The 11906-nt window shown below is 43.4% G+C and overlaps 2 protein-coding genes across 3 annotated transcripts; one reads left to right on the forward strand and one right to left on the reverse strand.

The window, feature by feature from the left end:
* Positions 1 to 657: 657 nt before the first annotated feature.
* Positions 658 to 3747, reverse strand: cldn1 (claudin 1). 2 transcript variants are annotated; one of them, XM_071523235.1, is made up of 4 exons: positions 3347 to 3747; positions 2070 to 2234; positions 1811 to 1895; positions 658 to 1433 (listed from the first exon to the last, which is right to left on the reverse strand). In XM_071523235.1, exons 1-4 carry the CDS (start codon positions 3567 to 3569, stop codon positions 1271 to 1273), a joined length of 636 nt encoding a protein of 211 aa, XP_071379336.1. In that variant the 5' UTR covers positions 3570 to 3747; the 3' UTR covers positions 658 to 1270. The 2 variants fall into 2 exon arrangements, with proteins under 2 accessions (XP_071379336.1, XP_071379335.1); XM_071523234.1 differs by having other exon boundaries at positions 1998 to 2234.
* A 1063-nt stretch (positions 3748 to 4810) lies between these two features.
* LOC139647355 (carboxypeptidase N subunit 2) lies at positions 4811 to 6394 on the forward strand. The gene has a single exon (XM_071523233.1). The coding sequence runs from the start codon at positions 4811 to 4813 to the stop codon at positions 6392 to 6394; it is 1584 nt and encodes a 527-aa protein (XP_071379334.1).
* The last annotated feature ends 5512 nt before the right edge of the window (positions 6395 to 11906 follow it).

Raw genomic sequence — 11906 nt, forward strand, 5'->3', positions numbered from 1 at the left:
ACATTTCTCCTCCTCCTGCCTGTTTACTGGAGAATGCTCTCAACTAGTTAGGAACAGCTAGATTCTGAATGGTGAAAGATCATATGTCTTTGGTTTATGTCTTTGCATCATTATTTTAAGTTACACCTTTCATGCTTTCCAACAATCAGGCGTGAAAATTAGATTTTCTTGAGAAATCATCATTTTCTAAAGTCTAAAAATGCTCATACTCAGTTTTAAGTTTCTAAAGCCCTAAATTGTCTTCACTGGGCAAAGTCAAAGTGTTTTCCTTTTCAAGAAAATTTTAATGGAGATGGTATGGAGCTTTATTCCTTCATATAGCAAGCTAGACAATCAAATCCTGTTTGTTGTAACTTTGTCTGCTATTGAAAAAAGTTGCATGATCTGTACTCTGTTGTGTCGGTCCGTGCTGCCAATCTCATACAATCTGTACTGAGACATCATACAGTATCTTATCCAGAGAAAACCTTTATTTTACCACTTTCCTTTTATCAGCAGAGACTATAGATGAGTAAATCAACCTTTGATGTCCTCTATCCTTATCTAACCCTCTGAATCCTGATTTAAGATCGAGCTCCACAGCTTACAGCCTAACCTGCTTCTACACTATTTCACTATGTATTACACATCTAACAGAGTCAACTCCAAACCATCACATAAACATAATGAGAATTTTATTTATACATGGTGAGATGAAACAATGGTGGCAACACTTCAAACAGAGCAAAGTAACAAAAAGGAAATGGTATCGACTGTAGTAGATTAACACGTCTAAACTTTTTTAAGCTGCTATCCAATGATGCAGTAAAATGTCTCCTGAAATGTCCTAAACACGTCCTGGACAAAGACAATTTTTGAACTTATGTTAAATTGATGAAAAACTGCAAGGATTTGCATAGAAATGTACCTGAAAATAACTTTTAGACCACACAGGTACTTAGCAGCCAAAATTTGAGCAGTGGCTGAAATGATTACATGAAATATGAATTATATGGAACTGACAACCCACCCAGCTCGTGTATTTTCTCAAGACAGTCCAGACCATCTGGACAGCATTATGTCTCTGTGCAATGCATTGATTACCAAAGAAGGGAGTGTATTTCCCAACAAATACAAATGTACAACAAATACAACCCCTGTACATATACATGCTGCAAAACATTAAACAAATCTCAGTGATATGAAACACAATGCTTATGGCGCTTATGGCCCTTGCAAAGACAGCTCTATCCCATAGGCAGAGGCTGGATGGAGCTGGAGGCCCCCAGTCCTACACATAGTCTCTGCCTGGCTGGCCTGCGGATCGGGACGGCGGGTAGCGCGGAGCTTTCCCTGACTCTTTGCTGGAGCAGTTGCAGCAGAGGAAGGCTCCCCCGATAATGGTGAGGCAGGCAGCTCCCCATCCCACAAACAGGGCCTTTCCAAACTCATACCTGTAAATACACAGATAACACCAGGCTTTATGGTTATGGGCATTAGTAAAGAAACAGGGTTTTTGCACATTAACAAGTATTACATGTCCTCAAGTCTCAAAAGGCAAACTGATCAAATTACATTCAATAACGGCTCATTCTCAGCAACAACCTGCAATCATTACAGCGTTTGGATTCAAGTGAATTACAAAAAGATGGAGAAGTGTACTTGAAAATAATGCATACACAAATATATGATAACTTGGACAGACAGAAGAACAGCAGCATGATAACAGAGTGTGTCGGGCGAGTGTCGTTTTCCTGCGTCATCACACACAACTACACTGATACCTGCTGATTAGTGCATGTGAATTACAGGGGGAGGGGGATGACCTCACCTGGCGTTAGTAGGAGTGAAGGGGTCGTAGAATTCCTGTGCTATCCTGTTGCCATACCAGGACGTTCCCACCAGAGCGCACAGACCTGGGAAACCATGTGCAGAAAAACATATTTTTACATTGAACTGGATGTAACATACAGGAGTGTGGTGCATTGATATTATGGTAATGATAGAATTTTTCATACAAGGCAAATAATACACGGTTAAGATGTGTGTATGAGTCTGTGTTGCTGGACTGAAGTTGAGTGAACCCTGACCGGAGACGATGAAGACAACCCCTCCGGCGAGAGCCACTTTGTCCTTCTGCTCGGTGTCGTCTGCCAGACAGGTGGTGCACCTCATGCCCACCACCGCCACCAGGATGGAGATGGCACACAGCAGGATGGAGGCCACCATCAAGCCTCTGGTGCCCTGTACAATCCCTGGACACACAGGCAAGGCACAGGAATCGGTCGATTTGATTTGATTATGTCTCATTTAGTAAAAACTGGCTTAAGTTTGTGCCCAGAGATAGTTAAGTAGTTGAGTCCACTGTCTCCAGAGCCGTGTCTTCCTCTCTGCTTTCCAACTGTGTAAATAAATATAAATTGCCGAAGGTGAGTGGACTGCCTGCTCTCTTTCATCTTCTCCTTCTAAATTCAGAGACTTATTTCCATCATGGTCATCATGATGTGCAGATGGCAAAGCAGGATCACTGGATTAGTTCATTGTGTGGCAACTGCATTGTACATGGTTCAATATAGTGGCACAATAAAAGATGGAAAAAAGGAATATCACAGTTTAATGACAATAGAGTGTCTGTTTCAGTCTCATTGCTCTTCTTCTTGGTTACCTCTTGTATACAACATTCACAGAACTGGCGGGAATACAGACGCCATGAGTCATATTCAGTAGAATTTTACAGGAGACATTCATTCAAAGATACTTTTATCTGGTGAAGTTTGCATTAGATTTCCAGTTAGCCAGAGGAATATATCACAGCTGACATAAAACACAATCAAGCACAGTGTGAAGGTGGTTATAACTTCTATTACTTTTGAATGGATTTCAGGCATTTTCTCCTTGATGGTACTGGTATTTGACTGACATGTCTCTACATGTATGAGTGAGGTCGCCTTACAGGCAGGGAAGAGGACACATTCTTAAACCTCTTAAAAGTGTTGAATAACTTAAGAACTATATAACACATTGGATACACATTCCTGTTTTACAACATAATTTACAGCCTATAATTTAGGGCAAGGATTCTTAAACTTTTCAGCATTGGACACAAATTTCATACATTTATATTCACCCTAGACTAATGGAAGGATTCTAGTACTTTATTAGGGACCCATCAGGCATGGGCCAGTTACCCATTTTGCTCCCTGACCCATACATTTAGAATGAGAAATTGCTTATGGACAGAACAATAACTTGGAGGTTCAGTTTGCTCCCTCTGAGATGGCACAATATAATCAGTTGGTGGCAGTTCTAAAGTAATTTAACTCATACAATCTGTGATGAAAAACATTAAGTGAGAGTAGAAAATTACCTGGTAGCTGGAGGAGTGAATCGTATACTTTACACTGAACTTGACCTGTACTCTGTGATACACAGGTCTTCCATAGTCCCTCATACAAGGCCTGAGCTGTTATGATGTTGTCTCCTGCGTAGGACGAAGCTTTCCATTCTGGCATGATAGTGGATGCTATCAAGCCAATGAAACCTAGGAAGGCCAGCACAAAGCCAAGAAGCTGAATCCCTCCGTTGGCCATGGTTCACCCCCACAAAGTAAAAATGTGAAAAAAGTAAAGAGTGAAAAAGAGTAAAAGTCCTTTTAGTCAAGTGGATACTTTGACAAATTGCAAAAAAGAATCCTTGATGTAGTTCCTGAGGGTTTTGGGTGGAGGATGTGTTGCTCCTACACAGTTTTGTCTAGCTGTGCATCTTCAGGGAATTACCTGGAGGAAAGGAGGATCCTGGAATACCGGCACTTCAGTCAGAGGTGTGGGGGAGCAGTGCGACACCTAGTGGAGGCAGACAGAGATGACTGGAAACCTGGAACATCTAGTTCTGTGTGTGGTTTTATGAATGAAAACTCAGACTCTTTTTGGAAATGTTCAGCAGTAGCAGTGCTTATAGGGAAAGATGCAAAACTGTAAATGGAAAGCTTAGGTAGTATAGTCAGTCAGAGGTCATGAAGAATATATATCTTTGTGAGTTTGGGCTCTGTGGACAAAAACTTGTTTTTGTGTGATAACACAATGTGTTTGTATAAAATACTTTTAGGTTTGTGAAATGTTCCCTTTTACTTAATTTATTATGATTGTTTTGAGTTATTTCTGCCTTATCTTAGTATTAACACAGCTAGGTCAATCATTTGAAACAGTGATATATTTTGACACATGAAAGCACATTTGCTTTCAGATCTGTTTTGCTTTGATATACAATCAAAGCAATCAGAGTCAACTCTGACAGGCTTTCGTGGAAATTGATGAAGAGATGAAAACAACTTCCTCTAACTCAGCTTTCTTTCTTCTATATATCATGGATCTTACAGTGTCAAATAAAAGATAACCAAATGCTTCTTATTGCATGCTGGTTTCTGAATTACAGAGCTATCAGCTAATTTTGGAGAAAATCTTTTTTGTTGTGAGCTGACGATACTCTGGTAGGACCTGGCCAGTGACCAAAGGTTTTGTCTTGCCCAATTCAGACTTGTTGTCATTTGCACTTTGTGTCAGCTGGCTCTTAAATCCACAAGGGAATTTGTTTCAGTGCGGCACAATCCCTGTGGCACGGAGGTATGTTGAGCTTTGTTTATTTTATTTACTCGGAAATATACAATTGTCAGTTTTAATGAATGTTACTCATTAACTCTCCTCCTGTGAATTATGAATGTCGGCAAAACATCATAAATATACAGTGTGAATGTTCTTTCATATGTCAAAACTATATCAGTCGGGTTTTCCTGTATTAATTCACATGAGCTTGTTTCATTTTTCCACAGTGAAGAATGGACAAGGCAACAGGCGTCACACTGGGCCTGATGCTGCTCCTCTGTTACAATGGAAACACAGTCTCACAGACTCCTTGCCCAGCCAGGTGCCAGTGCTTCACTCTGACCCAAGTACTGTGCTCTGATGAACGAATGACGTCTTTACCCCTGAACATCTCCAGGCAGGTCAAGGGCTTCATCGTCATGACAACGTCCCTGTCCTACCTGTTCACCAACACCTTGCGGGAGAGCCCCCAGCTCACCAAGCTCGTCTTCTTCAACAACGTGCTGCGAGATATTCACGCTCAGGCTTTTGAGAACCTCACTGAGCTGCAGGAGCTGGAGATCAGCGGGAACCCCTGGCTGGAGAAGCTGTTTCTGGGAACCTTTTCAAAGCAGGGCAACCTCACTAAGCTGCTTCTCAACTTCAACAGGTTCAAGACTGTGCTTCCAGGCATGTTTGACTCCCTTAAAGAGCTGGAGACTTTGCAGATGAGGGGCAACATCATATCAGATCTGCCCACTCTTCTCTTCCTGAACCTCCACAGTCTCCGTGTCCTGGACTTGTCCCAAAATATGCTTGCAGAAGTGGAAAGGGAGAGTTTCTCTGGCTTGGCTAAGCTGGAGACCCTCAAAATGAACTACAACCTCATCAGCAGTCTTTCTTCTGACACCTTCCACAATGTTTCTCAGTTGAAAGAGCTTAGCTTGGAGGGGAACAAGATATCTGAGCTCCCTCACGGCATCTTCTCTGCGCTGACCAAACTGGAGGTACTGAACCTCCGCGGGAACTTGTTGTCAAGCTTCAGCGCTGAAGTATTTGGACTTGTTCCCTCAGGTTTGAAGGAGCTGGTCCTGAAAGGCAACCAGCTGACAGCGCTGTCCTCTCGCGCTCTTGGCAGCCTGAAGTCTCTCACCCACCTCTCCTTGTCCTCTAACTGGCTCTCCAAGCTCCCTGTGGACATTTTCAAGAACCTCACCGCCCTGGAGAGTCTGGACCTGTCCGACAACCGGCTCACCTTGCTGCCGGACAAGATCTTCTATGACCTCGGCAACGTCAAGGTGGTCCACCTCCACAGGAACCACCTAAGTGAGGTGGACGCCTTGCTGTTTGAGGACCAGCGCTTCCTTCAGCAGCTCTACCTGTCAGACAACCAGCTGCAGACTCTCCCGCCAGGCTTCTTTGACCCCTTCCTCTTTCAGCACATAGTGAGGCTGCACGGAAACCCCTGGAAATGCGACTGCCAAATGTGGTACCTACATGACTGGGTGATGAAGAACAGCGCGGACATAGAGGAGCTTGACAAGGTGTTCTGCAAGGGCCCCAGGTTTTTAAGAGGACAGACAGTAGCCTCCGTTGACAAGGACCAGCTGGTGTGTCATATATCTAAAGACGGGACGCCAGATCTCAGCAGTTGTTCTACAGAAACTATCAATAATACCATGATCATCAAGTGCAAAGTGAATAAATGTTCTCCTCTGACAGTGAAGCTGCAGTTCCAGGAGGAGGATGGCAGTATATATGAGCATACTGTGAAAAAGGAGTGGGCAGAACATTTACAATGTAGCAATGGGACAAAGACCATGAGTCCCACTGAGTAGATTTCTCCCTGTTATTCTTTATGCAGATTTCTCAATTTATCAAACTTTGTTCTGTGTGCGAATATCTCACACTTCCCCTTTGTTTATAAGTTTGGTCTTTAATCATACTAAATTTGGTTTATATGTTCTGACTGTGGTCGCAGTCAATAATGCAAACAAACCTGTAACTCAACAGCTGATAACCAGTACACTGAACACAGCTGAAAGATAAGAGGGGTGGATGAACCTTTTCTTGTAAGGCTCAAAGTTCAGCCCAGTAGTTCATCCCAATAAAGACCCTGCCATAAGGGAACTAAGTGCAAACTGTTAATCATCTGCTAACATATGTTTTGACTGTAGTGTGTTTAATTTCCAGTAGAGGAGAAATTTGTTTTGCTCCCCAGGATACTGAAAGTATCCTCAGGACAGCAACGGCTAAATACAGAATGCTTCTGAATGGTTTAATGTGTCCTCTTAAAAGCTGTGTGTTTTTCGTAGTTGTTGTCTTCAATTAATCAGTTCAATTTTCATACATATATAACACACTGAAAAGGAATCAAATCAATCAAATACATGACATTGAAGCTCAAATCAAATTCTTAATTCAAACACAGTTCGGTCGCAGGAGCGTACAAAGGAACCTTCCACTCTTTCATCTAGGGGTTTTAAAGTTGATCGAGACAAACAAGTCATCCAGTGAGACTCCTCTTAACACCCCACTGCTCCTGAATGCTGAGAAGGATGATAAAGAGTGAGAGAGAGTGGAGTGGGGAGGAGGGAAAACCCGACAGAGCGAGGCCACAGATGGCAACACCTTGAATACAGCACCCTAACCCCATAGTTTATAAGGGTCAAAGGCCAGCGGGTCGATTGGGTGCTCGGTCTGAGTTGAATGACATCACAATTCACATGACAAAAAGTAGAGGCTGTCTTACTTCCAAAGTTTGGAGGGATGGCCTTAAGTGGAGGTAATCCTCACTTGACCAAAACTAAGGGGTAAACAGAACATGTGAAGTGGGGAAATACTGTGATGGTACAGAGTTGTTAGCTAATGAGCAATTAACATATGGAAGTTGTTAAATGCATAGCTTTATCCAGGGACACTGAGACTCAAACTGAACAACCCATAAATAATTTAGAGCAGCTAAAGCAAGAAACTACTGGGACATCCCACCATCAAAATAAACCATGCCACAAGCAATATATTGATGAATTTGTTTAGAAAAGCATATGAGGTTACCCATTTCTGTAAAATAGTGATTTCATATTACTTTGATAAATGGTATGTAGTAAGTATATTCTGTAAAGTAATTTTTGTATTGCAGAGGAAATATAACTTGTACTGAATTATTTAGTTACACTCAATAGCCTCCATCACTGTCAATCATTATTGTCGACTGGCAAATTTACAGCAGCAGGGTGTGAGCGCTGTCCTGTGAGGCCGGATGAAAAGCAGCTCTTAACCCCCCGGCCAGACCCCATCTTTCTGTCCCACTTAGTGTGCGGTTAGCACGGGACACCACACTCCACACAGCCCTTCTTCAGATGGGCCAGGGAAGCGACGGAGGGGAGGAGACATTATCTGGGGAGACACACAATGTCCAAACAACACAAAGCACTGGGGGGTTTCCCACAGAGTTTAGGACAGGCAGCGAGGAGGGAGGTTGTGAGGGCAGGGCAGGGTCCGAGGGACAAAGGGCAGAGGTCATCTGAGACTCGCTGCCCCAGGGTAGGAATACTGGGAAAGATTTTTTTGATCTGAAAATGTGGACTAATCTCAGAGTTGTGATACATGCCTGTAATCATGAACTGTATCATTCATAATGTCATACTGGATTAAAAATCAGGGGTTTATGCCTCAGTCTTTATAGGGAAAAATGTAGAAACCAAATATATTTAAATCTCAACTATAGTATATGCTCATTGTTTTTCTTTCAGCTATCCTTAAATGAGTTCAGTCAGTCGTGAGATACTAACCAACACCGATTTCTATTACGCAGATAGGTGTCTATTAGGTCCCTCTCAGCAAATGAGAGGGTGACGCACATCCTCCATGATACGATGACCTGTGTCTCAACAACACAAATAGGCCATTTTGCACTCATGACAAAACTTGAGCCATGCTGACAAACAAGGGTCAATATTTATCCCTGGATGCACTCAGACCCCCGGGTGGAGGCTAAATTGGTGTTGCTGACCAAATTAACAACAGTTGACCTGATGTGGGTGTTAAGTGGATGGAGAAACGTCACTAGAATGATAATCTTTTAGCATACTCTGGTATGCCCTTTTGTCTTGTCTTCCCTATTGGAGGATAACAAGCGCCTATAAGCTCCTTATCATCAAATTACAATTATTGAGGATGAATCAGCATCTATGGCCCTGGGGACCCTGCTCTTATACGGCCATCCTTGTTTTGTTTCCAGCTCCCCAGATGGAGAGGTCTTATTATGCACTCAGGCAGTGCTTCATTGTATATTACAAGTCCTTCTAGTGAGGAGTTGCTGCGAAATTTAGCACTTGGTTGTTCCAAAATAATAAAAAAAAACAATTGACTAACCTCCCACACTCCAACATCCAGCAGCACAGCTAATTTCTGGAGAGGCCCTTGTGTCACAATGGAAGGAGCCCTGCATTGATGGTTGAGTGTGCATCACAGTTTATGGTTCGTTAAAGCATTGCTAAGAACCAAACAAGTGACAATATTTGCATGTATAACATTTTATGTATACAATAACATCCAGTTATTGTATGCCTAAGAGAATATCATTCAAGAATAAAGAGCAAACTAAACATGTGACAATATTTACATGTGTAACATTTTCTGTATACAATGACATCCAGTTAAAAACTTGCCTTGTCAAGCCTAAATTCTAAAGTTAAAGTTAAGCTTCAAAACTGACGGAGCATCTTCTACCAGCCACAAAAAAAAACCTGCTGTCTCACAAGTTCACCTCCCTCTAATCCCTCTAAACTCTGTCAGGTTTTCTCACTTGCTGACCATGATGCCTCACACATGGTTTTCCAGTCGTGCTCGCCTGGCCAGACCCAAAAACCCAAGGCTGTAACTGGAGCATCCGCATTATGGGTCGCCTCACTTTGAAGGGACACCTGCAGTGAAAGTGTATCTTTATGGTCCTCCTCATAAGCCCTCATGGGCATATGGCCAAGAATTGCAGGAGCCAGGGAAGACGAGCCCCCCCCCGAAACTCAACAGAGCATCCCCTTTGAAGTTGTGATGACTTGTGATGTAGCACCAGAGTTATTTGGTTTTAAGGGTCGCACCATCATCACACTGTGTGGGTCCGCGGTAATAAATTTAGCACTTCCAATGTTATCGTGTCATGCTGATACTAAATTCACCCTGGAAACTACACTAGAGCGTGCTGTTTAGTTTTTCAAAAACAACCAGCTAAATCAAAACGGAGTGAATTGAAGCAGAGCGACAAAGAGCATTGTTCATTCACCATTGATATCGAGTGCATAATCTATTCATTACCCTTGATGTGAACCATTGCTGACTAGTTCGACCCCCATCAAACACCATAACAACCCTAAGAACAATACCACACCAATGCGCTCCAGAGGCGGCGGCAGTGGAGGTTTCCGGTGTGTGTCAGAAGGAGACGGTCTCCATAGCAGGGATCCTGTCAGTGGTGTCACTGTCTTTGTGAGGAGAGACCATGAATCATGGAGCACAGTGAGGGGGCACGCCTTACCCAGCTTCATGTTTGCCATTCTCCCCTTTACAAGGTATAGGAAAATACTGCATCAAACTGGGGTTTTGATGGGGGAGGAATGAAAGGCCAGGCATAGAAGAGTAGGGGGCAGGAGGAAGGGATGAGAAACAATCGGACAAAAGCGGGAGGGAGGCGACCAACACTAGTAAACAGAACGTATTTCCTCAAGAATAGCCATCGTCTGTTGAAGTCGCTCCATCTAAAACCACTCCAAATTCCCCATTGTACTTCGTCCCCATAGAGCAGCCTATAGCAATGGATAGGAGCAACCTGTTCAGCACTTCAGAGCTCCTCTTATCTGAAGGCCATGGCCTGGCCTGAAGAGTTCTCCAAAAGCCTTTAGACTGGGACCTTTGGGAGCACTCAACAATAAGCCTTCTTTAGCGTGGTGAAAGTGACAGCGTGGTCCTCCCCCCTGCGAACCATTAAACCTCTTCCTGGATAAACAAGGGGAAGGCCCTTTATGAAGATGGAGAGGGTCACAAAGAGAGGAGCCATTGAGCCGCTGAGGGGCCAGTCTTTGTTTTTGTGTTTCAGAGGCCCTTCTCAAAGGCCGCCCTGATAGGGGAGGCTCTATTTTGTCTTTTAGTCCTCCTTGCTGCCAGTATTCCCTCTGCTGAGCCAAAACAGAGATGTAAACTTAATTGACTGTATCATTTGCACAAGTAGAGGAGTTTTCATAACTATTAGGGCGACAGAGATGTGTGAAAGATGATTTGTTCACATTTCACATTGTTTTTGCTGAATTTAAAATATACTGTATATATATTTCTGAAATACGTGTTCCTTGATAGGTTGATAAAAGTACAATATAATATATACTTCTGACAAAATATACTCCTGTTACTCAGGTCTTTGAGAAGCAAGGACTACTTAACGTAGTTACTACTATTCCTACTCCAATCTAATCCCTAAGAATCTATGAATATGAAATCAGGAACAACCAAGTGGTCATGGATTGTGTGATTTTGTTTGCCTCTTGAGGCGCCAGTGTTTGAAGCTGTCAAAAGGAGGCCCTGCCTGTCTGGTGATGGGCTGCCAGGTCTGTTGATGGGTTGCCAGATTTAGGGCAACATGCTGTTGGAGCTGTGTTGTCCTGTGAGTCTGAATGAGGGGCACCTGTGACCTCTGGTCCTGCTCCCCTTGTGCCCTGCTGTGTGAGCACCATGTTCTGGACACACGCTGGGACAGTGGGCTCTTTAACTGTCCGCTAAATGGACAGCGCTGCGACTGAACTCCCAGGCTGCTGCTGCTGCTAAGCCTGTGGGATCCCATGCGCAAACACACACTTCCTGTGTGGAAATCAAAAAAGAGGATGCAAATCCCTTTAAATTAGATTTCCAGTCTGCTTTGTCATGCTTGGTCAAAGGGTTGGATCATCCCAAATGTAAATTAGTCACTTAACACTGGAAAATCTCTTCTAGGAACAGATACATAAAATGTTGAGAAGGGCGCCCCGAAAATTAGCTGCATGTTTCTTCAAACTGCACCTAATCCCAGAGAAAAGCAGACCATAGCAGTATCACATTAAGTCTAGTCTACATTTAGCCCTGTCAGGTTCACAAACATGCCCTATCTACTGTATATATCAGCACAATTTCCCATGTGACGGGAAGGCAGGCAGGCCTGCGCGTGTCGCAGAGACCCTGTCCCACCCTCCTCCCTGGGCTGGCAGCACGCCTTCAGGGCCCAACGCTCGCAGACGACCTCTCAGGTTCCTTACCTCATTTGAGAGGTATTAATTCCCAGCCGGAAAGCAGGTTTCCCTGTTACTGTTACCAATTGACACTTGA

This window comes from Centroberyx affinis, unplaced genomic scaffold (genome assembly GCF_046629955.1).
Source record: "Centroberyx affinis isolate AG114_WGS23_722 - 3 ecotype Tasmania unplaced genomic scaffold, CSIRO-AGI_Caff_v1 ptg001078l_1, whole genome shotgun sequence".
In the NCBI taxonomy this organism is placed as follows: Eukaryota; Metazoa; Chordata; class Actinopteri; order Beryciformes; family Berycidae; genus Centroberyx; species Centroberyx affinis.

What these genes read in the sequence shown, in the direction of transcription:
- cldn1 (XM_071523234.1), bottom strand. Translation starts at nt 3,569, where the DNA reads ATGGCCAACGGAGGGATTCAGCTTCTTGGCTTTGTGCTGGCCTTCCTA. An exon ending in TTCACTCCTCCAGCTACCAG is followed by an intron (nt 2,235 to 3,346) that starts GTAATTTTCTAC and finishes CTGTGTGTCCAG; the next exon opens with GGATTGTACAGGGCACCAGA. An exon ending in AACCGTGTATTATTTGCCTT is followed by an intron (nt 1,896 to 1,997) that starts GTATGAAAAATT and finishes ATGGTTTCCCAG; the next exon opens with GTCTGTGCGCTCTGGTGGGA.
- LOC139647355 (XM_071523233.1), top strand. Translation starts at nt 4,811, where the DNA reads ATGGACAAGGCAACAGGCGTCACACTGGGCCTGATGCTGCTCCTCTGT.